Source organism: Leucoraja erinacea, chromosome 13 (genome assembly GCF_028641065.1).
Source record: "Leucoraja erinacea ecotype New England chromosome 13, Leri_hhj_1, whole genome shotgun sequence".
NCBI lineage: Eukaryota > Metazoa > Chordata > Chondrichthyes > Rajiformes > Rajidae > Leucoraja > Leucoraja erinaceus.
Genome location: NC_073389.1, coordinates 34594833 through 34617474, shown reverse-complemented (window position 1 = coordinate 34617474; position 22642 = coordinate 34594833). Strand labels below are relative to the sequence as shown.

Sequence of the window (22642 nt, the reverse complement as noted above, 5' to 3'; positions counted from 1 at the left end):
TCAATGTGATCATGGCTGATCATCCCCAATCAGTACCCCGTTCCTGCCTTCTCACCATATCCCCTAACTCCGCTATCTTTAAGAGCCCTATCTAGCTCTCTCTTGAAAGTATACAGAGAACAGGCCTCCACCGCCCTGAGGCAGAGAATTCCACAGACTCACCACTATGTAAGAAAAAGTGTTTCCTCGTCTCAGTTCTAAATAGCTTACCCCTTATTCTTAAACTCTGGCCCCTGGTTCTGGACTCCCCCAACATTGGGAACATGTTTTTTGCCTCTAGCATGTCCAAACCGTTAATAATCTTATATGTTCAATAAGAACCCCTCTCATCCTAAATTCCAGAGTATACAAGCACAGCCACTCCATTCTCTCAGCATATGACAGTCCCGCCATCCCGGGAATTAACCTTATAAACCTACACTGCATTCATGACTCTATCCCTAAATCTCATCTTCTGATCTCTTATTTCCTTTATTAATCAGAAGCAGAACGCCAACTTCCCTTTCTTGACTATCTCTCCCTCTCCCACTCTCTCTCTAGTCTCTCTCGAACACCGACCTACTTGACCAAGCCCTCTCTCAGATCCTTTTACTCGGTCTCCATCTTCCTCCTACTTCTTCCTTCCTGCAGCTCTATTTAAATTCAATATTTACCCCTTGACCTGCAGCTTCAAACAGCTCGATGTGTTATAATGTCATTGCCAGCTGTGGGACTTTGCTGTGCACATATTGATTTACTTGCATCCTGCAATTTTGCCCACATAAAACGCAAAAGTATTTTTTTAAACGCCCCTTTGCGATGATCTGAGATTGTGAAAAGTGCGGTACAAATCCAAGGTCATTCCTTCAGCTGCTGAGGATGAGGGTCCTGTTATAGTGACCCACACAAAGCAAGCAGTGCCATACTGTGGCTGTCGATGAGGACTGGCCGCACCTTGGGGAACCAAGCTACATGAGAGGTAGAACGAGAGTGGGAATGCCACATCCGTGTGGAAAGTCACACTCAATGGTTGAACAAGGAAACCACACTTAAAGCATAAAACTGTTGCTGAGAGGCAACTGTTAATGCCCTATAAATTCCAGATTACCAGCACTAAAATGTTATAAAGCAGCATATGAAAAAACCCATTGCAAATGGCACTCAATCCTGCTCGTCACTACATGGTGGAATGCAATGCTGTAACCAAAGCAGTTAGCTCTATTTCTTTCAAAACGTTTCTGTCTACAATCCAAGCGGACTGCCCAGTGCATTACAGTAGGAAGCTGCATTCTTGGAAGAATTTTTATTTTGTGTAGGCAGTAGACCCTCGCAACAACGGACCTCTATATCAGGGAGACTCCAGTTACACCCCTCCCCCCTCCCCCCCAACCCCCCTACTTTTAGTCAGTTATCTAATGAACTGGCACCGCATGGTGGCAGCTTCCGGTTGCAGGAGCGGAGAGAGCGGGTGGCATGATAACCGGACTACTCCCTGGAGCACCGTTTGTGGAGCAGGGCCATGCCATTCCCCGGCCTATCAATTCTCACTTGTTTACCCCCCCCCCCCCCCCCCCCCCCCCCCACCACAATGCTGTTCCTCCTGGCTCTGGGTTAAACTTTACCTCCCCCACTCAGTTATAGCGGACAATCGGCATTGACGGGCAGCATCCCCCCCCCCCCCGTGGTCTGTTATAGCGAGGGTTTACTGTAATATTAAACCACGGGTCGATCTGCTCCTTCTCAGGTAACACGTTACAGCAAGGCAGGCAAGTGACTCCAGGACAATGTTTTATCCTTCAGTAAAGCAGCTCATTTGCTAATTGGTGTATTTCATGGACCTGCTCTCAGTCCCTACCTTTGGACAACACCACAACTCTAGCATAGAAACATAGAAATTAGGTGCAGGAGTAGGCCATTCGGCTCTTCGAGCCTGCACCGCCATTCAATATGATCATGGCTGATCATCCAACTCAGTATCCCGTACCTGCCTTCTCTCCATACCCCCTAATCCCCTTAGCCACAAGGGCCACATCTAACTCCCTCTTAAATATAGCCAATGAACTGGCTCAACTACCCTCTGTGGCAGAGAGTTCCAGAGATTCACCAGTGCTTCATTAACCAGGGAGCACATTGAGAATAATCAGAGAGCAGAAATTGCTGAAGAAACACTCACGACTTTATTTTACCTTTTAGAGGGAGACAAGACGCAGAGTCTGTGTGACTAAGTCACAACACATCACCCACAGTCCTCATGAGGGTTTACCAGAGGGGGATCGGGAACATGTATACCCAAATCTGCTCAAAAACTATGTGTAACAAGTGTAGCTACCCGATTGCTTCCTAGGAATTCCTGACCACTCAGGATGAAGTAGGAGCATTCGGGATGGTATCGACAACTTTGTGTGCACACATGGGGAGCGCGCAGTGGCCGAGCCTAAACGACGGCAGGAGCCCACCACCCGCAATCTGCCAACCCCCCTCCCCTTAGTTCTTAGCCACCTCCCGCCCTGTCTGTGGATGAGCCAGTGATTTGCAGTGTCTTCATCGTCCAGCTCAGAACCCGCAGGATCAGAGTGGAAGCAAGTCACCCTCCATCCTACGGGACCACCCAAGAAGGAGGAGAGGGTCAGATCTTGCAGTTAGAGGCAGGGGAAGGAATTGCAGAGAGCACGAAGGATTTCACATCAGTGAATAAACAGGCGGTTGGCACAAAGGCAGCCTGCGGCCAAGTCGGAAACACACTCGCCAGGATTTATCAATGGAATCGGTCTTACCGAAGCAACACAGTTAGGTGGGGACGCGACTCTGATGGGAAGAGGTGAACGGCCACTTACAGGCGGACGCTGAGAGACCCCATGTCTGTGGCAAACACCAGAGTGTGAACTGCAGCCTCCTGGGTTTGTTCCGCTCCAAGCCCAGCCGGTGAAGGTCGTCAGAGCGGCTTCAGAGAACAACAACAACAGAGCGGACGATGTCAGGGTGGGATCCAGGCTGTGTAACGAGCAGCCTCGGCCTCTCAGGCTGCTCAGAAGGTCAGCTACATGAATTCAACATTCCTCGCATAGTCTGCAGGCTCACATCCGCACCTCCCCCCTCCCCATCCCAGGTAATTCCAGCTGACCCTGGCCCTCCGATTGGTTGCTATGGCCGCAGCTAAGCCAAGCATTAAAGGCTTGGTCTGCCAGAAGCTCCCTGTGTACACATGCTGTCAGGCAGCCCGTCATCACCACTCCCCCACCCCACCCCTCCAAAACCATGGGAACACGTGTGGCCCATTCAGCAGCTGCAGCTTAACAGCCAGCTTTATATAGAGCATCATCTTGGAGGGGTGTGGAGTGCGAGGCATTTTCTTCTCCAGCCCCTTCCCTTCCTTCTAAAGTTAAGCAGTTAAATGGAGATACAAGGAACTGCAGATGCTGGAATTCTGAAAGCGATGGAGGAACTAATTGATAGACACGAAACTCAATGGGTCAGGCAGCATCTCTGGAGAAAATAGATCGCTGATGTTTCGGGTTGGCACCCATCTGCAGACTCTGAAGTCTGAAGAAGGGTCCTGACCTGAAAAGTCACCTATCCATTTTCTCCAGAGACAATGCCTGACCCAATGATTTCCTCCAGCATTTTGTGTCTATCTTTGATATAAATCAGCATCTGCAGTTTTTCTTAATTACAGAGCAACTCTGCAATAGTGGTCAGGCAACAACCGTGGAGGGAATGGACAGGCGAAGTTTCAAGTCAGACTGATCATCAAATGATGTTTCAGGTCAAGACGTTTCTTCTTCAGTCCGCAAAAGTATCCCGACCCAAAACCTGGTCTGTCCATTCCCCTCCACAGATGCTGTTTGACCTGCTGATTTCCTCCAGCTGTTAGTCTTTTGCTCGAGATCATGCAGTGTGTCCAGGCAACATACGCTCTATGGCTGTGGAGTCATCTACAAAACCATTCCTATCTGTCAGCCACATGGTCACTTTCTCAATCTCTGCTTCTTTTTCCAGTTCAGGGAAAGTTGTCGGCAGGTTTTTAATCAACTTTTAGCTGTTAGCACTAATCTTGAACGGCACTGCACTATAAAGCAGTGCCATGTCAAGAGTCAAGATTGTTTCATGGTCATATGTACTAGGACAGAAACAATGACATTCTTAATTGCTGCAGCTTTACATGCACATTAATGCAACAACACAAGTAAATGTACAATCAATTACCAGCTATTACAAGTGAACCAGATCACGTGGGTGCAAGCCAAAGAACCTAGTGCAACCTTAGTAGCCAACCAGTGGGGTAGTCATCAAAGCGCGAGTTACACAGAACTCCTAGCCAGCAGGGATTGGCTTCATCAGGTTCAAAACCATCCACAATTCCACTCCCTCACTACCACCCTTACATGGGGTGTCGGAGTATTAGTTACGGAGGTCTTGTGCAGCAGAACTCAATACCATCACCTCCTGGTTCAGAGGGCTGTGGGCTCAAGGCCCATTCCAGAGATGTAGGCTGACATTCTGGCTAAACAAATGTTTAGTTTAATTTATTGTCATGTGTACTGAGGTACAGAGAAAAGTGTTTTTGTTACGTGCTTTCCAGTCAAGCCTTACACAGTCGTACAAGAGTCTAGTGTTTTATTGCCATATGTCCCGAAACGGAACAATGAAATTCTTATTTGTAGCAGCACAACAGACATGTAAACATATTATTCTATAAAACCCATAATAAACAATAAGAAAAAGTATATAGAAAAAAGTGTTTAATAGCCTGATGGGTTTTAGGGAAGAAGCTGCTCCTGAACCTGGACGTTACAGTTTTCAGGCTCCTATACCTTCTTCCCGATGGCAGGAGTGAACTGAAAGAGTGGACAGGGTGGTGTGGGTCTTTGATGTTGCTGGCTGCCTTTTTGGGGATAGAGGGAATAACACAGTGCAAGATTAAATCTAGTAAGGTCCGATTAAAGATAGTCAAATGATACAGCACGGTGCTTTGGAGGAACCAAACTTCAGCTGAGACGTTATCTTAAAGACCCCAAAGTATCATTCAAAGAAGAGCAGCACTTATTTAATGGCTTTGTAAATATTTGATTAGTGTATAAATGTAAATGTAAATAATTTGGTGTACATATAGTGGCTGGTGTACATATGGTGTACATATAGCGGCTAAATTTGTATAAGGTAATTACAAGCAGTTGAATAAGGGGTGGGAATTAATAAGCTTTGGCTTCTTCCTGCTCCTTTTCGGACACATACGATTTCATTTATTTATAGATATTGTTTATGACACTATAAATATTCTTGTTTTGTTTTTTGTATGCTGTTTCACACTTGCTTTTTATTATTTTACTCTGTTTGAAATAAATAATAAAATAAATAAATAAATAAATACATTTAGATGTGGGTGACGTTTCTGGTCGAGACCCTTCTTCAGACTGGAGAAGGGTCTTGACCTGAAACATCACCCATTTCTTCTCTCCAGCGATGCTGCCTGTCCCGCTGACTTGCTCCAGCTTTTTGTGTTTATCTGTGACTTAAACCAGCATCTGCAGTTCCTTCCTACACAATATTTATATGCTGTGGCCGGTGCCATAGCCATGGACGTTTGCTGGGTGCAAACTGGCTTCTTTAGACACTGACACGTTGGCTATGATCCAAAAATAGCTCAACCCCTTTGTTAAATCAGAGACACGGAAGGTAATCTATGAAGGCAAACTTTGGTTTCCTTAAACTGTGAGTCAGACAAAAAAAATCTTTACTGCAGCTTTTGTTTGAAACATTGCACAATGGTAATCAACACAGGAAGAAATTCTGCTTCTTTGCAATCAACTGCAGCGCTCAAGGTCATGATAAGCAACTAGACAAAAGCAAATGATTTCCTTTGGAAGACAAAGGTGCTGCTGAAAAACTCCAACCCTACAACGAAGCCTTTAAATTTATGAGCACACTATCTCACCAGGCTGTTCTGTCGGAGGTCATAAAGACTTAGTTGCTCTAATGGGGTGGGGGAGGTGCTACATCGTAAAGCTACAATTAAGGAGCTCCAGGGACACGTAAACTGTTCTGATCCTTGAGCAATTCATGTGTTACCTTAAACCTTCAGATTGCGTTACTGCCCATTAACCAGCGAGCGAGTCCTAATGGATCAGTTCACTTCCAATGTTCTCATGGGAGGACCACGTTCATATAATCATAGGGCTGGGGAAAGAGTGAACTTCTAAGTGCCCCTCAGTACAAGATACACTTCTGGAAGCTATCTCCCTTAAAGGGATGCATTTGGGTTGCCAATGATTCACAACTGTTCTGGAGTTCATTGGAAATAAAGATTACTTCTTGGGAAAGCACAGAGGTGCAGATGGTTTTGCGATTACTTCACGGCACCAGAGACCTGGGTTCGATCCTGACCTCGGGTACTGTCTGTGCAGAGTTTGTACATTCTCCATGTGACCATGTGGGTTTCCTCTGGGTCACACCACAACCTAAAGACGTGCAGGTTTGTAGGTTAATTGGCCTCTGTAAACTATCCCCAGTGTGTAGGGAGTGGATGCGAAAGTGAGATACATAGAACCAGTGGGAACAAGTGATCGATGGTCAGCGTGGAGTTGGTGGGCTGAAGGGCCTGTTTCCATGCTGCTGTATCTTTCAATCAATTTAATCAATCAATTAATCACCTGCTGTGAGGAAATTAGAAGAAACGTACAGGCATTGAAAAGTTTAACTTGCTCACCGTTGACAAATTGAGGCCTTTTGGCTCATTAAGTCCATACTGACTCCAAGCAGGACAATCTCAACAGTCCAATTCCCCTCTTCATATCTTCCCGCAACACCCGCAGCATGTGCTCTCTCTCTCACCTACCCATCAGTTCCCATTTCATCCGTTAGCCATTAACGTGTACTGAGGGGTAACTCTTGGAGTAACCAAATAATCCAACAGTATGCACATAGTATGTGGGACGTAACCAGCGAGCTCCTACCATTTAACCTACCAACAAGTCTTTGGGATGTGGGAGGAAACCGGTCGCAGGGAGAAGGCTGGAACTCCATCCTGGCAGCTTGGAGGTTAGCTTTGAAGCTGGATCCCTGGAGCTGCGAGGCTGCAGCTCCACCCACTGCGCCACTTTGTCTTCGACTCATCCTGCCTGCGATGGGGAGCTGCACTTTTGTCATGATGTTGATTCCCACAACAAAGGTAACTATTGCCAAGAGTTCAAACACTCAGGTCACCTTGACAAACATAATGACCCCACTCCACCCAGAACACAATCAAACCTGAATTAAATGCAGCAAAATGCAACAACAACTATATATTACAGCATGGTGGTGGATCTTAACTAGCAGCCCACGCAGCAAATCCTGCAGGAACAAGATGCATTCAACAGCCCTGGAAAATAAATCGTTACAAATGGGTGGAACCTGCACTTTCATCACCTTCAAGACACCCCAAAGAAGATTTTTCACCAAGCAACTGCTCTTTTGAAGTGTAATTACTGATGGGATATAGAGCAGTAGACGTTGGATGAAGGGTAAATGTTGGGTTGGATTTTCGTCAGAGAATGCCATGGGATCTTCTACATCTATCTGAAAGGAGAAAGGGCATCTTCAGCTCAGGATTTGGTGAAGCTGATACTGGTCATGTCAAGGTATTGCCCCCAGATTTATCACAGGTTGAAACTCGTGCCCTCCGTGTGGCCATTCAGGGTTGCACTGCTTTCCAATGAAGCAGGGTGTTGGTGTGGATTGAGTTCTGTGGGAAGAAACAGTAGAGCTGTGATGCATTATGTCAAAGATGGAAAGGTCATAAGGAATAGGAGTAGAATTTGGCCATTCGGCCCATCAAGTCTACTCCGCCATTCAATCATGGCTGATCTATCTCTCCCTCTTAAACCCATCCTCCTGCCTGAGTGAGGCCAAATGCAAATTGGAGGAACACCTCATATTTCGCTTGGATAGCTTACAACCCAGCAGTTTAGAAATTGATTTCTCTAACTTCAAGTAAGCCTTGCATTCCCTCACTCTCCATCCCTCCCCCAACCAAGTCATCCTACTAGTTACACTGTCCTACTAGTCGTCCTGCTCAGTTTCACTGTTTGTATCCATTCATTACCACCTTTTCCACAGCCAACAGTGGGCCATTGTGGGCTCCACCATTCCCTGATCATTGTTGTTGGCTTTGATTTTTCCTTCTGCATAGATTTCATACATTTGGTTTTTGTACCTTTTCATATCTCTCGTTTCCCTCTCCCCCGACTCTCAGTCTGAAGAAGGGTATCAACCCAAAACCTTACCTATTCCTTTTCTCCAGAGATGCTGCCTGACCCGCTGAGTTACTCCAACATTTTGTGTCTATATCCAACACTTGGAGGATGGTCCTGCCAAAATCAACCCCTTGTTGCCTGATGTCTACACTGCCCACTGGCACCTATTACATTGGATCATTCTCCGATGAACCAGCCAACACAAGGTCACTTTGTCGTGGGGGTTTCTGCAGCAAGGCAGAGTGAGTGCCAGTGGGTTGTGGTCCCACAACACAGCGGGTACAATGAGACTACAGATACTACACAACCGGAGTACTTTGGCAAAGTAATTACCACACACGGACTAATTAGGTTTCAAAGTCAACATCTTTGTACGCATATTTACTCCATGCTTTGCTTACTAGGCAAACATGAGCTGCCATTCTTAATTTTCCATTATGAAAGGCATTGAAACAAATGCAAATATATCCTCATCTAAATTTTCTCCTAGTTACCTGCAACCTGTCTGCTCAACCAGCAGGTGGCAATGTGGTGCCAGTGGCACATGGACAAGCATGGACTATGAAACAAAAAAAGCCACAAAGTGCTGGAGTTACTCAGCGGGTCAGGCAGCATCTCTGGAGAGAAAAAATGGGTGATGTTTCGGTGACAGAATTTAGTATGAAGTATCATCCATCAAATATGGAAGCAAATGGTTTGTAAGATGTACCTAGTCGGAAGAAGGGTCTCGACCCAAAAAGGCACCCATTCATTCTCTCCAGAGATGCTGCCTGTCCCTCTGAGTTACTCCAGCATTTTGTGTCTACCTAATCCTTGCTCTGCTGGGGGAGGATGGGATTTGGAAATGGAGGGAACACTGTTGAGAGCTGGCTTCCATAGTCCAAGGTAAGTCATTGTTAAGAAAAAAAGGAAGTCACCTCAGTGGCACTTGAAGTGGAAGGTCTTATCATCATCGCAAATACAATGCTTACGTAAACACTAGGACAACAGAGGCAGGGTGGGAGGTGCAGTATATATCTGCAGGAGGTTGCGAGCTTGCAGTAGATAATGTACTCAAGCCCTAGGTCCGACTGGAAGCTTCAGCTCACCAGTGTGAAGACATTTGGTCTCCCAGTTTATAGAAATGTAATTCATTTCCAAACAGAAAAGAAACGATTATCTCACCCAAAACAATTTATCCAACTTTACCCTGGCTTTGAAACTGATCTTCAAACACTTTAAACTGACATTCCTTCTACATTCTTGCAAACTGACATTCTGCATATCACAGAAGTTATCTCTATAAAGGGTATCGTACAAATGGTCAAACACTCAGGTCTAGTGACTTTAATTTGTTCAGTACGGCGAAGATTTTAGCGTGAACATCAGCAACTTGGCAGCTACGTACATGAATGAGGGCAAGATCCTCATGCCTAGCAATTCAGCCCAGTTGGTGGCAGTACATATGCTAAACAGCAGAGTCAGCACTTCGAACTGTGCCTCCACAGTTCATTCCATTGGCTTCAGTCAGTCAGATTTAAAAGGCGGGGCACTCTGCACTGATGCTACATTTAACGTCCAAAAGCAAAATACCGCACATGTTTGAAATCTGAAACAAAGGTCAGATAATGCTGAATATATTTAGCAAATCTCCTAGCATCAGAGAGAGAAACAGAGAGATCAGTCATCAAATGCAGAGTCATCAACAACGCAAAACGTCATCTATTCCTTTTCTCCAGAGATGCTGTAGTGACTCCAGCATTTTGTGTCTATCATCAATTTGAAACGTTGATCCTCCAGAAACTGTCTGAGCTGCTGCATGTTTCTTGCATTATTTTAATGAGGAAGCACATGAAAAACTTCTAGCCTGGGATGAATTTCCAAGTATTAAAAAGCTTTACATAAAGCCGCAAGGTCAGTAACTTAATTTACTTTGCATGTGTAATGTAGTAACATGCACTGGGTGGCTCACTGCAGAATAACGAGACAATAACACACACACAGAGCCAAGGGATGAGGGACTTAGCCAAATGACCACAAGTAACTTTTAAAGAACTTAAGGAAAGTGAGGAAGGAGGAGATAGAGGTGTTCAAGAAGGCAACACCAGCACAGGACCCACGCAGAGGGCTCAAGGAACAAAAGGAGGAGGTCTCAACAAGAGTAGGCTGCAGAGCCTGGGGTTCGTCCAACAAAGACAAGTATTTAAACTCAAGCCATTTATCATATCCTGTCGTAATGTGGCACAGCCCAGCTCTGCATCCTCCATCATTCCTGCATCCTCCACCATGTCATTTCACCATACCTTCCACGTACAAACCAGCAAAAAACAAATAGCTGAAGGAACTTAGTGGGTCAGGCAGCATCTGAGGAGGGAATGGACAGGTATTTTTTTGGTTGGGATCCTTCTACAGACTGATAGGAGCAGAGGGCAAAGCAGGGAAGGAGAGGTAGGGGGAGGACAAAGCCTGGCAAGTGATAGATGGATAAGGATGAAGGGGGCATTTAATTGGTGAATGGGTGGAATAAGTGCCAATGGCTAAAGATGCAAAACAGAAAAAAAGGATGTCAGATGGGGAGAGAAGAGAACTGAAATGTGAAGCCGGAGAACGTGAGATGAGGGGAAAGAGAAAGGGGAGTGGGATAAGTGAAGAGATAAAAGTGAAACTGGAACTGAGGGGATGGGAGATTAATGTACAAAGGAGGGGAACAGAGTCAGGTGACTGAGGTTGTGGGTGACGGTGGGGGAAATGGGTGCACACCAAGATGAGGGAGGTCGTGGGTTAAAAAAAAAGATGGGGGTTATTACTTGTAAGTGGAGAATGCAATGTTCATAACAATAGATAATAGACAATATGTGCAGGAGTAGGCCATTCGGCCCTTCGAGCCAGTACCGCCATTCAACGTGATGGCTGATCATCCACAATTAGTACCCCGTTCCTGCCTTCTCCCCATATCCCTTGACTCCGCTATCTTTAAGAGTTCTAACTAACTCTTTCTTGAAAGCATCCAGCGAATCGGCCTCCACCGCCCTCTGAGGAAGAATTCCACAGACTCACAACTCTCTGTGTGAAAAAGTATTTCCTCGTCTCCGTTCTAAATGGCTTACCACTTATTCTTAAACTGTTCCTGGTTCTGGACTCCCCCAACATCGGGAACATGTTTCCTGCCTCTAGCGTGTCCAAACCCTTAATAATCTTGTATGTTTCAATAAGATGCCCTATCATCCTTCTAAATTACAGAGTATACAAGCTCATCACTTCATTCTATCAACATATCTGGCATCCTGGGAATTAACCTCATGAACCTATGCTGCACTCCCTCAATGACAAGAATGTCCTTCCTCAAATTTGGAGGCCAAAACTGCACACAATACTCCAGGTGTGGTCTCACTAGGGCCCTGTACAACTGCAAAAGGACCTCTTTGCTCCGATACTCAACTCCTCTTGTTATGAAGGCCAACATGCCATTCACTTTAATGAAGACCAACATGCCATTCCTATAAACCCACTGACTCCCATGGCTATCTAGACTACACTTCTTCCTACCCTGCTTCCTGTAAGGACTCCATCCCCTACTCCCAATTCCTCTGTCTACGCCGCATCTGCTCCCAGGATGAGGTGTCCCACACCAGGGCATCGGAAATGTCCTCATTCTTCAGGGAACGGGGGTTCCCCTCCCCTACTATAGATGAGGCTCTCCCCTGACCCCCCCTCCCCTCCCCTCTCCCCCCCTCACTCGCACCCTCTCTCTCCCCTCCCTTCCACCCCCACCTTTCCCCTCTCACCCACCCTCCCTCTTCTCCTCCTCGCCACCCCCCCCCTCTCCCTCTTGCCCCTCTCTCTGTATCTCTGCCCCTTCTCTCTCTGCCCTCACTCTCTATCCCCCCCCCCCCCCCCTCTCTAGATGTGACTGCAAGTTGGGGGCTATGCGTCAGTAGGGGATAGGGTGGTTATGAGGTAAAAGGACAAATTAATAATATTAATATAATATCAAGGGGGGTAATTAGCGTGAGTGCGGGGGGGGGGGGGGGGGGGGGAGAGTTAAGCTGTTTGATCTGTGTGATGCTGCACCCCCCCCCCCCCCCCCACAACCGCACGTTGGGGGAACAGACCCAGCTGGTCTGCACTTGGTCTAGTATATATTGTAAATAGCTGCGGTCCCAACACCGAGACTTGCGGTACCCCACTTGTCACTGCCTGCCATTCTGAAATGGACCCGTTAATCCCCACTCTTTGTTTCCTGTCTGCCAACCACTGCTCTATCCATGTCAGCACTCTACCCCCAATACCATGTGCCCTAATTTTGCCCACTAATCTCCTATGTGAGATCTTATCAAATGTTTTCTGAAAGTCCAGGTACATTACATCCGCTGGCTCTCCCTTGTCCATTTTCCTAGTTACAGGGGAGGGGGAATTGGAGGGGGAATGGAAGGGGAGAAGGGGAGAGAGAGGGGAGAAGGGGAGAGAGAGGGGGGGGATGAGGGGGGGAATGGGAATGTCTTCTCAGGGTCAGGGGAAGGGGGCCACTATACTCATACTGCACACCAGGACATCGGGGAAATAATATTTATCCAGTATGCTACAGAGTGCCTGTTCCACGCACCACATGTCATGACTACGAGCTGGTGCTCACGGTTTGCAAGTTTCAACCAAAATGCAAATTAATGCAAACTATAGTGTAGAGACAGAAAATAAGGTACGATGCCCACAATTCAAGAACTGTCTTTTCATATTTCCTTACAATTCTGAAGGAGTTCACTTAATCCGTCCAGTCTACTGTGCCAGTCTCCGGCAACTCCAACTGTAGCGTACCTCCATTTTCCCTGTTTAACCTTTTCCTGGCTCATGAACTGTGGCCTGATCCAGGGGTAGTTAACAGGAGCCAACTAACCTAGCAGCATGTTCTTGACCGTAGGAGGCAACTAGAGCACCGGAGGAAAGCTACACAGTCAAAGGAGGCCAGGGTATCGAGGGCTGGGGGAAGGGGACGTAACAGACTTACTTGGCCCAGGTGTGATGAATAGCTTCCTGACATCACCCAGAACAGGGTCACCGTATTGTTCAGCATCTCCTCCTGCACCACAGGGGGCGCTGTCTCTCAGGAGAGGTATTAAAATGAAAACACCTTCAACCCTTTGATGTGGACCTAAAAGCTGTTAATGTTCTCTCTTGGACAACGTTTAACCCTCCATTGACAACAACAAACGTTATCTGGTCACTGAGTTGCTCCTTGTTGGGTTATCTGTTTGCAATTTAGATATTTCCTGCATTACAACAGTGGCGCTGTCAGCGATGGCAGCCTCGCCAATAGTCTGTCCGTCTTTTCGTCTTCTTTGTTATTTTTAGTGTGTTTTAAAAAGTTTGTGTTAATGTTTTCTGGTTTGTTTTATGTGGGGGGGGGGGGGGGGGGGGGAGGAGGGGGGGAAACTTTTTTTCAATCCCTTACCTTACGGAGATGCAATTGTTTTCCAGATTGCATCTCCAGTCGTTCTGCGGCCTAACATCATGGAGCTGGCGGCCTTGCTCGGGACTGACTTTGAGCCCCACCGCGGGGACGTGGAACTACCATCGGAGCCTGCGATCCCTTGCCTGGGATCGACGCTCCATCGCGGTCGGGGGATTTCAACATCGAGGAGCTCACAGTCTCAGGTAGAGACTGATGTCGGGGAGCTCCAAAGTAGCAGAAGGTTTGACCAGCCCCGACCCGGGGTCCGATTGCCTGGCACGGGGGAGCTGAGATCCCCCCTTTGTGGGAGCTTGATCGACTCGATGCGGAGGGCCCGACCGCCGGCTACGGGAGCCAAGATCGTCCCATCAACGGAAGGATTGAGGCCACCAATCGTGGGAGAACAAGGAAGGGAAGAGATTGAACTTTTTTTTTTCGCCTTCCATCACAATGAGGAGTCACTGTGGTGGATGCTTATGTTAAAATATATTTTGTTTGTTTTGTTGCCTTTTATTGGTATGACTGTATGGCAAATCAAATTCCTCGTATGTTGCAAAACACATTTGGCAAATAAAGTATGATTACGATTATGATCACTTGACAGTAGCCTGTTATTGGCTGTCAAGCATTTAGGGGTTCTTGAGTTTGTGATAGGTACAAGTCTCTGTTTTTCCCCTCTGCTCTCCACAAGGTGTTCTGCCCTCACCAGACTAAATCTCACTGAACAGCAGAGCCATAGAGACCAATATTTGATCCTCAAATAGTGTTTTGAAACACATTTGTCTGCAAATAATTGTTGGCATTTCAGTGAGCATCCAATGCAATATATTATTGGGAAATTTCCTTTCTCTACACCAAAGATCACAGATCAGTCCCAAAGGGTCACACATGAATCTACACAAACAGCAACACTGGAGGCTGTCATATTTCTGTGGTCACAAGAGAGCCAGGAAAGTACAGGATCAAAATAAACCGTGCCACAATGTTGTTATTCATCAAATGTACCCCAAAGGAACAATGGGCAGAACACCATTAATGTTTTTGTAAAGCATACCTTTGGGATGGAGACACTGATGCCCAGGTTGATATTTATTGCCTATGCCTAGTTATCGATAAGTGGCAATAGGCTATCTTATGCAGTCAGTCCATTGAGAATGCTCCCACTGTGCAACTAGACAGGGAGGCCCCACATTATGATCCAACCACAATGTTGGAACAGGGATATGTCCACAACAGCATGGGAGCGATCCTCATGTTTTCACTTTCTACAGATCCGAAACGCCGTTTCAAATCGCTTCCTGCATAGATCACAACGTGTAACCCAAGCTGAAAACTGTTCTATCGGGTAACGCAATACTGAGCACTTCATTTAGGATCTATTCCACGTTAATAACAGTGACTCGGCACCTTGTTCATGAATGATTGATGAGAAGGCCCAAAACAAAGCTGGCTGGGCCCTTCGCAAAGTAATCAACGGAAAGAAAGGAAACCAACACCTTAGTACTTCAGCGAGCCCACGGCTGTGGAGTCTGGGTTCATTATCAGTCCATAAACGGAAGCATGAACTTGCATTAACATAGCACCTGTCTCAACCTCAGGTACCCCTCAGCAATTTACAGCCAACAAGAGGATTTCAAGGTAGTCACTGCCGTGTTCTGGGAACAAAAGCAACTATCAGTCTACAGGCAGGGACAAACAACATGGCAATAGCCAGTTCATTCATTTTTAAAATGTGGGGTAAGACATAAATGGTGTCTTGGATTCAAAGGGTTTCCTCCACAAGAGGGCATCTATTTCCAGCAGGGCATCTTAAAGATAGCATTTCCATCAATACAGAACTCCCAAGAACTGTTGGTCAAACTTAAGTGTTTGGAATAAGACTTGAACCAATGTTTTCCCTTCTCTCAGCTGCACCTAAAATATACCGAGAGGCTATGTTAAAGCAGCACCGGATATCACTTTCAATGCACTTGCCAACATTTGGTTTGGAGTCGTCATTACTGAAGATGAGCTGGTCACCAACACATTTCCGTTTTTTCGTGTAAGCATTTTCCACATTATCCATTTTATAGCCAACAAAATATATTCATTTTAGAATTACATTTATGACAAAGTTTAAACCATTTGTCCCAAACTCAGTAACCATTATGTAAACTGGAAGATCCCCAAGTGTTTTGGAAAGTAAATTACCATTCCACGGATGTTGCCCAACCTGATGGACTGGATCCAGGAGTTTCCACTTTTAACATCCTTCATCACCGTGCCAAGTAGAAGTGAGCAGTCCCAGTGTGAACATCTCCCCCCCACCCCACGCTTTGTTTCATGCCTCACCTCCTCACCACCATCTTCAGCGCCTTGTGCGATCCTTTCACAAGGCAGATCGCCTCTTGCCTGAAGCCAGTCAGGACCACGTCGTTGATGCTGACCAACTCGTCTCCAACCTGAAGCTTCCCCACTGCTGCCGCTTTGCTACCTTCCTCAATCTGTGATGAAATTAAAGAGAGAATGAGAAAAGAATTCCTCAAACCAGTTTACTAGTTCCGAACTAGATATCTGCTTCCTGAACAGGCAGTGCAAAATGATTTATAAGCAATTTTGAAAATGACTTTGAATAAAAACTATAAACCTCATACAACAGGGAAGAGGTATCCTTGAATCCAGTACTATTAGCAAATGAGATATCAGCAACCTGCTTCATTTAGAACACCACTTGCTGAACCCTCTCTGGACAAGAAACACAGCTGGTTTGAATTTGTAACAAATTTCCAGTGCAAGACTGATTTACTCATCAGAAGCTGTTTCAGCACCTTGGGTGAATGGACAAAAAGGAAAACCATCAAAAAGAAACCAGTGTGTAAAATGAGGGATTAATTTAGAAATACATACTTTCTGCTTTATTTTTCAATTTCATTTCAGTTTGTGCCAACCTTGTGTCATGAAAGGTGATAGACAAATCCACACTCTGTCTAAGTCGCATCTGCGCCCAGGATGAGGTTTTCCATACCAGGGCATCGGAGATTTCCTCATTCTTTAGGAAATGGGGGTTCCCCTCTTCCATTATAGATGAGGCTCTCACTAGGATCTCCTCGATATCCCGCAGCTCTGCTCTTGCTCCCCCTTCCCCTATTCGTAACAAGGACCTTGTCCTCAACTTCCACCCCATCAGCCGTTGCCTACAGCATATAATCCTCCAACACTTTCGCCACCTCCAACGGGATCCCACTCCTGGTAACATCTTTCTATCTCCACCCCTTTCCGCTTTCTGCAGAGACCGTTCCAGTCGAAACTCCCTGGTTAACTCCCCAACCAAACCACTCCCTCCCCAGGTACTTTCCCCTGCAACCACAGGAGATGCAACACCTGTCCCTTTACCTCCCTCCTCGACTCCATCCAAGGACCCAAACAGTCTTTCCAGGTGAGGCTGAGGTTCACTTGCACCTCCTCCAACCTCATCCGCTGTTCCAGGCATAACTTCTCAACATCGGCGAGACCAAGTGCAGGCTTGACGATCATTTCACTGAACACCTTCGCTCAGTCCATCTTAACCTACCTGTTGCTCAACACTTCAACTCCCCCTCACATTCTCAATCTAACCTTTCTATCCTGGGCCTCCTCCATTGTCAGAGTGAGGCCCAGCACAAATTGGAGGAACAGCACCTCATATTTCACTTGGATAGCTTACACCCCAGCGGTATGAACATTGACTTCTCTAACTCCAAATAGCCCTTGCTTTCCCTCTCTATCCCCTCCCCCTTCTCAGTTCTCCCACCAAGTCTTACTGTCTCCGACTGCATTCTATCTTTGTCCCAGCCACTCCCCTGTCATCAGTCTGAAGAAGGGTCACGACCCAAAATATCACCCATTCCTTCTCTACAGAGATGCTGCCTGTCCTGCTGAGTTACTCCAGCATTTTGTGTGTGAGAGGGGAGGGAGCCCCGTGGAGGCCGAGCGAATCGTGTCGGTGACGGTGGCCTGAAGAAAGCGCTGTCGACCAGGGGCTACAACGTAAGTCGTAACAACAGCTAAGTCAACTGGACAGTGCGGCATTTGGTGAAGAAGGGCTCGCTGGTGCCCCTCGGCAACTCGGCCGGGAGTTGCTCTCCACCATCTCCCTCGTTTTCACTTGCCTTCCCAGTGGCAGAAAGTGGAAGAGCTGCAAACCCAGGCAATGCTTTTATATCTATGAAGCTTATGGGAAGCCCTCACCCATCCTCCCATTGCAATAACACAGGTTATTGTGGAAACGGGACCACCCATTGTGAATTGTTGACATAGGTACGAGTTTAGGTAACTCGCATATTACAGAAGGCAGGAAGTGCCTGTATGTATACATTTTTGGTATTGACACCAGTTTTGAATTTTAACCAATTTATGAATCAATTTCTTGCTATTACAAATCTCCACCCATATAAATACGCTATACTAAAATACCTACAATGTGCTTCCTCCAGTTTTTTTGATTTATGAAATTCTGCTTACAAAACATTTCCTAAGAGCATATCACTTTCGCAAATGAAGGAATGGCTGTAATTGTCGAGAAATGTAAGCATTCCTGGAGAGTACTCCTCCGTTAATCTCTCCTAATCTGGAGCAGCTGCAATAAAGAATAGAAACAAGAACAGCAATCTCAGCAGTTTAAGTCTCCGCAGGAATTTGGTAAAATGAATGATGACTCTCTCCACGTGCACTTTCTCTTCTCATTCCAACCTTTACCACACTTAACTGAGTATCCATAATGCCAAGGATTTCCAAATATTTCAGTGAAACATTTCTCTTCATCTTTAGAGTCATGTCATGGAGGGCTGAAAGAGCCCCTTGGGCCCACTGAGTTCATGCCGACCATTAAGCACCTATTTACACTAATCCCATTTTAATCTCCCCACATTCCCATCAATTGCCTGCAGATTCCAGCACTAACCTGCATTTGGGTCGTAGCAGGAAACTGGAACACCAGGAGGAAATTGGTGCCATCACAAGGAAAACGTGTGAAGTTCACACTGACAGCACTGGAGAACAGGATTGAACCTGCATGGCTGTTCAGTTTAGTTTATTGTTATGTGTACCGAGGTATAGTGAAAAGCGGAAAGACAATACATTAATGTATTGCCATGTCTGGAGCTGTGAAGTAGTAGCTTTACCAGCTGTACCACTGTGCTGTTCTTCATACCAGCCTAGTCTACTTACCCCTTCTATGAACAGCAAACTGCTATGTCTGACACCAACTACAAATCTTTGCCATACATCTCTTATCACACATATCCTTACCCAAGTTCCAGCCACTTGAACCTGTAGAAGGAACCTCACAGTCCACCCTCTCCTTATTAAATGTTTTAAATAAGACTACCTCACATTCGTTTGCAGTCTTCAATTTCTCTGATCGCACAAGTGATGGAGAAATGATAAACTGTTGTCATATTTCAGACCTGATAAGAAATCCTGCATTACTACAGTGCCTTTTACGGCATCCAGAAAATAATTCAAGTACTCCGAGGTCATTGAATCTTTTAAACCATGTAGGAAAGGCAACAACCAAATTGTGCACAGCAAGTTTCCGGTGTGAGAATAATGTTCAGCAAATGAAACAAATTTTACAACTGAGGAAGGCCATTTGTCCCATTTTGGCTGTGCCAGTCAGAGATATGTGGAGCCTATTCCCAGAAGCAGCCCTGCACGTCACAGATCTTCACGTACATATCTCAGGGCTGCCAACATTGATTGAGAGTTGGGAGTGAGAAATTGCGAGAGACCAAGCCCGAGGGAGCATAGCCACCGAGGGTGGGGGGGGGGGGGGGGGGGTGGAAGGGTGTGGGAGGGGGGTGGAAGGGTATGGGAGGGGGGTGTCCCCTCTCCCATTGGTATGGAGCTTTTGCATTTTTCAGCTTGAAATTGTGCAATCTGGTGCATACTGTAGCAAGTCTTTTAACTTACACTTGAATGCAATATTTATGCTTTAAATTGGATTAGCTATGAATAAGGTTAGGCTAAATTACATTCCTAATTACATTTACAGTAGTGCCAGGCTCTGATCAACAGGTGCAGCATATGAATGATCTTAGTGTATTCATGTATGGAAATCAGATTATAATAAAACACTTGGCCCATGTTGACTAACCTGGATCTCACTGCAAACATGGTACTACTCCTGACCTTGACTCCAGTTTCATAGCTTCTCTCATTCCTGACCCTGAGTCCAGCCTTACATCTGGCCCCCTATTCTACCCTGATCATAGCTGCTTACCTGCTTAGGTTCCCAGTGCTGAAACTCCCATTGTCACAGCTTTGACTGCACGCCTAGAACTATTCCAGACCTTGACTCTGGATGCACACTTGGTTTTCCTCCTAGCCCCTCTGCACTGACAATATATCTGGTCCACACATAAAGCCCCATATCTGGACTTAACCTATTATCTTCAAGTCCACTGGTGCTTATCTAACGCGGTAATCTTTTATGGGGCACTTCACAGACCAAATTTTGTATCATAAAATTTGCTGCATCCATTGGCTTCCTTGTTATCTAACATGCTAGTTACTTTGTCAATTAAGTCATCAATTGGTTGAACACAATTTCTCATCCAATAAAATTATACTAACTCAGCTGTATAAGTATTTAAGAAGGAACTGCAGATGCTGGAAAATTGAAGGTACACAAAAATGCTGGAGAAACTCAGCGGGTGCAACAGCATTTATGGAGCGAAGGAAATAGGCAACGTTTCGGCCCGAAACATTGCCTATTTCCTTCGCTCCATAGATGCTGCTGCACCCGTTAAGTTTCTCCAGCATTTTTGCGTACCAGCTGTATAAGTATTGTTTTACCATTTCCTTCATTTTCCTAACAAACTGTCCTGAAGTCATTTTCACCCCCAATATTTTCAGTATTTTTGCTGTCTTCCTCTCAGCTGGGACTTTTCCGAAATGCAAAGTTCAATAACTATACATTTAAGCAATATTATTCTATTAAATGTGATCTTGAGAGTACTTAATATTTTCAGTGGTATTCATAACACAATAATGATTAAAAGATCTTTGTTTTGATTGCACCTACCAACATGCATACATTATTATATCACAGTTAATATGTACCGAGGGCAAATTTTTGTTCCAATGCTCCATTCCCAATTACTTTTACACTGAAGTGATTGAAATCCAAGTGGAGTTTAAATGGAATCAGAAAAATAAAACCTCCGGAATGGATGATATTAATTACGTGGTAGGTTGGAGTCAGTATCAGCACAATTACTATATTAAACTTTGAATCTTCAGATGTCCTGGTTCAAGCTAAAACTGAAAACAAATAATAACCTCCTCACATATTCCCCTGCAAGTATCTCTGCCACTCCTTTAAAATATGCCCCTTCTTTGAACAAGCTCTTAAACATTGCATCTAAATCAGTTTCCATCTGATTACATTCCTTGAGGATGATCATCTACGTGTTCAATTAATAAAACAACGAGATTGGGGACATTTCTATTCAACCTGTCAAAGGAATTTGGGGGGGGGGGGGGGGGTGGGGGGGTTTAGAAACAGTCAGTGAGGTAAGCAAACATAATAGTTGAGTGGCAAATGACAATAGTGCTACCTTCCCAATATTTAACTGAAGGAAATAATGGGTTATCGGGGCTGTATGTTATGACAGATAGCCTGACATCTTGCATATCATTTTAATATTACACTTATCCCATCCACCTGTATATTACGGATTAATAAATTACGGTTTTGTCAACTAATTACAAATTAGGCTAATTCTAAATCAATTATTTTAGCCAACTACGAAACACGAAGCGCTGAGCATTGGGATCCAAACATCACAGACAACTGGCCTCAGTCCCCCACTCACATCTGACAGTGTTCTTCGTCTGAACCAGGGGCCACGGACCGTTTTTGAAAGTGGGGGGGGCTGAGCAATCATTGATCACTGGCCTTAGGGGTACCCAGTGAGGGAGTGGAGCAACCAAGTTGGGGGACGGTGTGGAAGGGGGGTGTCCCCCCTCCTACGGTAGGGACGTTTTGAAATTTGATGTGTTAAAATTATATTTTAGTGCATTGTGGAAGTATGATTTCAATGTTTTTTGTTTTAAGTATTTTTAAGAGGTAACTTTTTAAGGGGTAACTTTTTCCACACAATGGGTGGTGGGTGTATGGAACAAGCTGCCAGAGGAGGTAGTTGAGGCTGGGACTATCCCAACATTTAAGAAACAGTTAGACTGATACATGGATAGGACAGGTTTGGAGGGATATGGACCAAAAGCAGGTAGCGTAGCTGGGACATGTTGGCGGGTGTGGGCAAGTTGCGCCGAAGGGCCTGTTTTCACACTGTATCACTCTATGACTACATTATACCTCCACCATGCATGAATGCTTCAAAATCAAGTGGTCGAGTTTTATTGCCATATACTCAAGCATAGAAACATAGAAAATAGGTGCAGGAATAGGCCATTTGGCCCTTCGAGCCGCCACTGCCATTCAATATGATCATGGCTGTTCATCTAAAATCAGTACCTCTTTCCTGTTTTTTCCCCATATCCCTTGATTTCGCTAACCCCAAGAGCTAAATGTAACTCTCTCTTGAAAACATCCAGTGAATTGGCCTCCACTGCAGAGAATTCCACAGATTCACAACTCTCTGCGTGAAGAAAGTTTGTCCTCATCTCAGTCCTAACTGGCCTACCACTTATTCTTAAACTGTGACCCCTGTTTCTGAACTCCATCAACATCGGGAACATTTTTCCTGTAGTTACAGTAAGTGATAATCTAGCAGGCAAGCAGGATGCTTTCTCCAACTACCCCCATTTGAAGGCCACTATCTTCCACCGTTTCTACCCAGTGCTTGGTACTTACTTTCCAGCAGCCACTGGTTGTCCTCCAGGATGCACCGAGCCACAACCTGATCCATGCCGGTCATCTGGGCGTATTCGGCACAATCTCACGGCAGCGGCGCAACGTCTCTGACGGCCCGGGACTCTTGCACTGAGGCTGCTCCATGGCTGGAGCTGCAGCGAGCGACTAACC

General features: G+C 45.6%; 1 protein-coding gene across 3 annotated transcripts in view; it reads right to left on the bottom strand.

The window, feature by feature from the left end:
• LOC129702851 (protein Shroom2-like) overlaps positions 1 to 22642 on the bottom strand; it is a 133500-nt gene that overhangs the window by 52810 nt on the left and 58048 nt on the right. For 2 of the 3 annotated variants that reach the window (XM_055644885.1, XM_055644882.1), the window contains exon 2: positions 15967 to 16118. In XM_055644885.1, coding sequence (XP_055500860.1) covers positions 15967 to 16118 — 152 coding nt within the window. Of the gene's footprint in view, positions 1 to 2813; positions 2949 to 15966; positions 16119 to 22642 lie in introns of those variants that run through there. The other variant, XM_055644883.1, reaches the window with a different exon arrangement.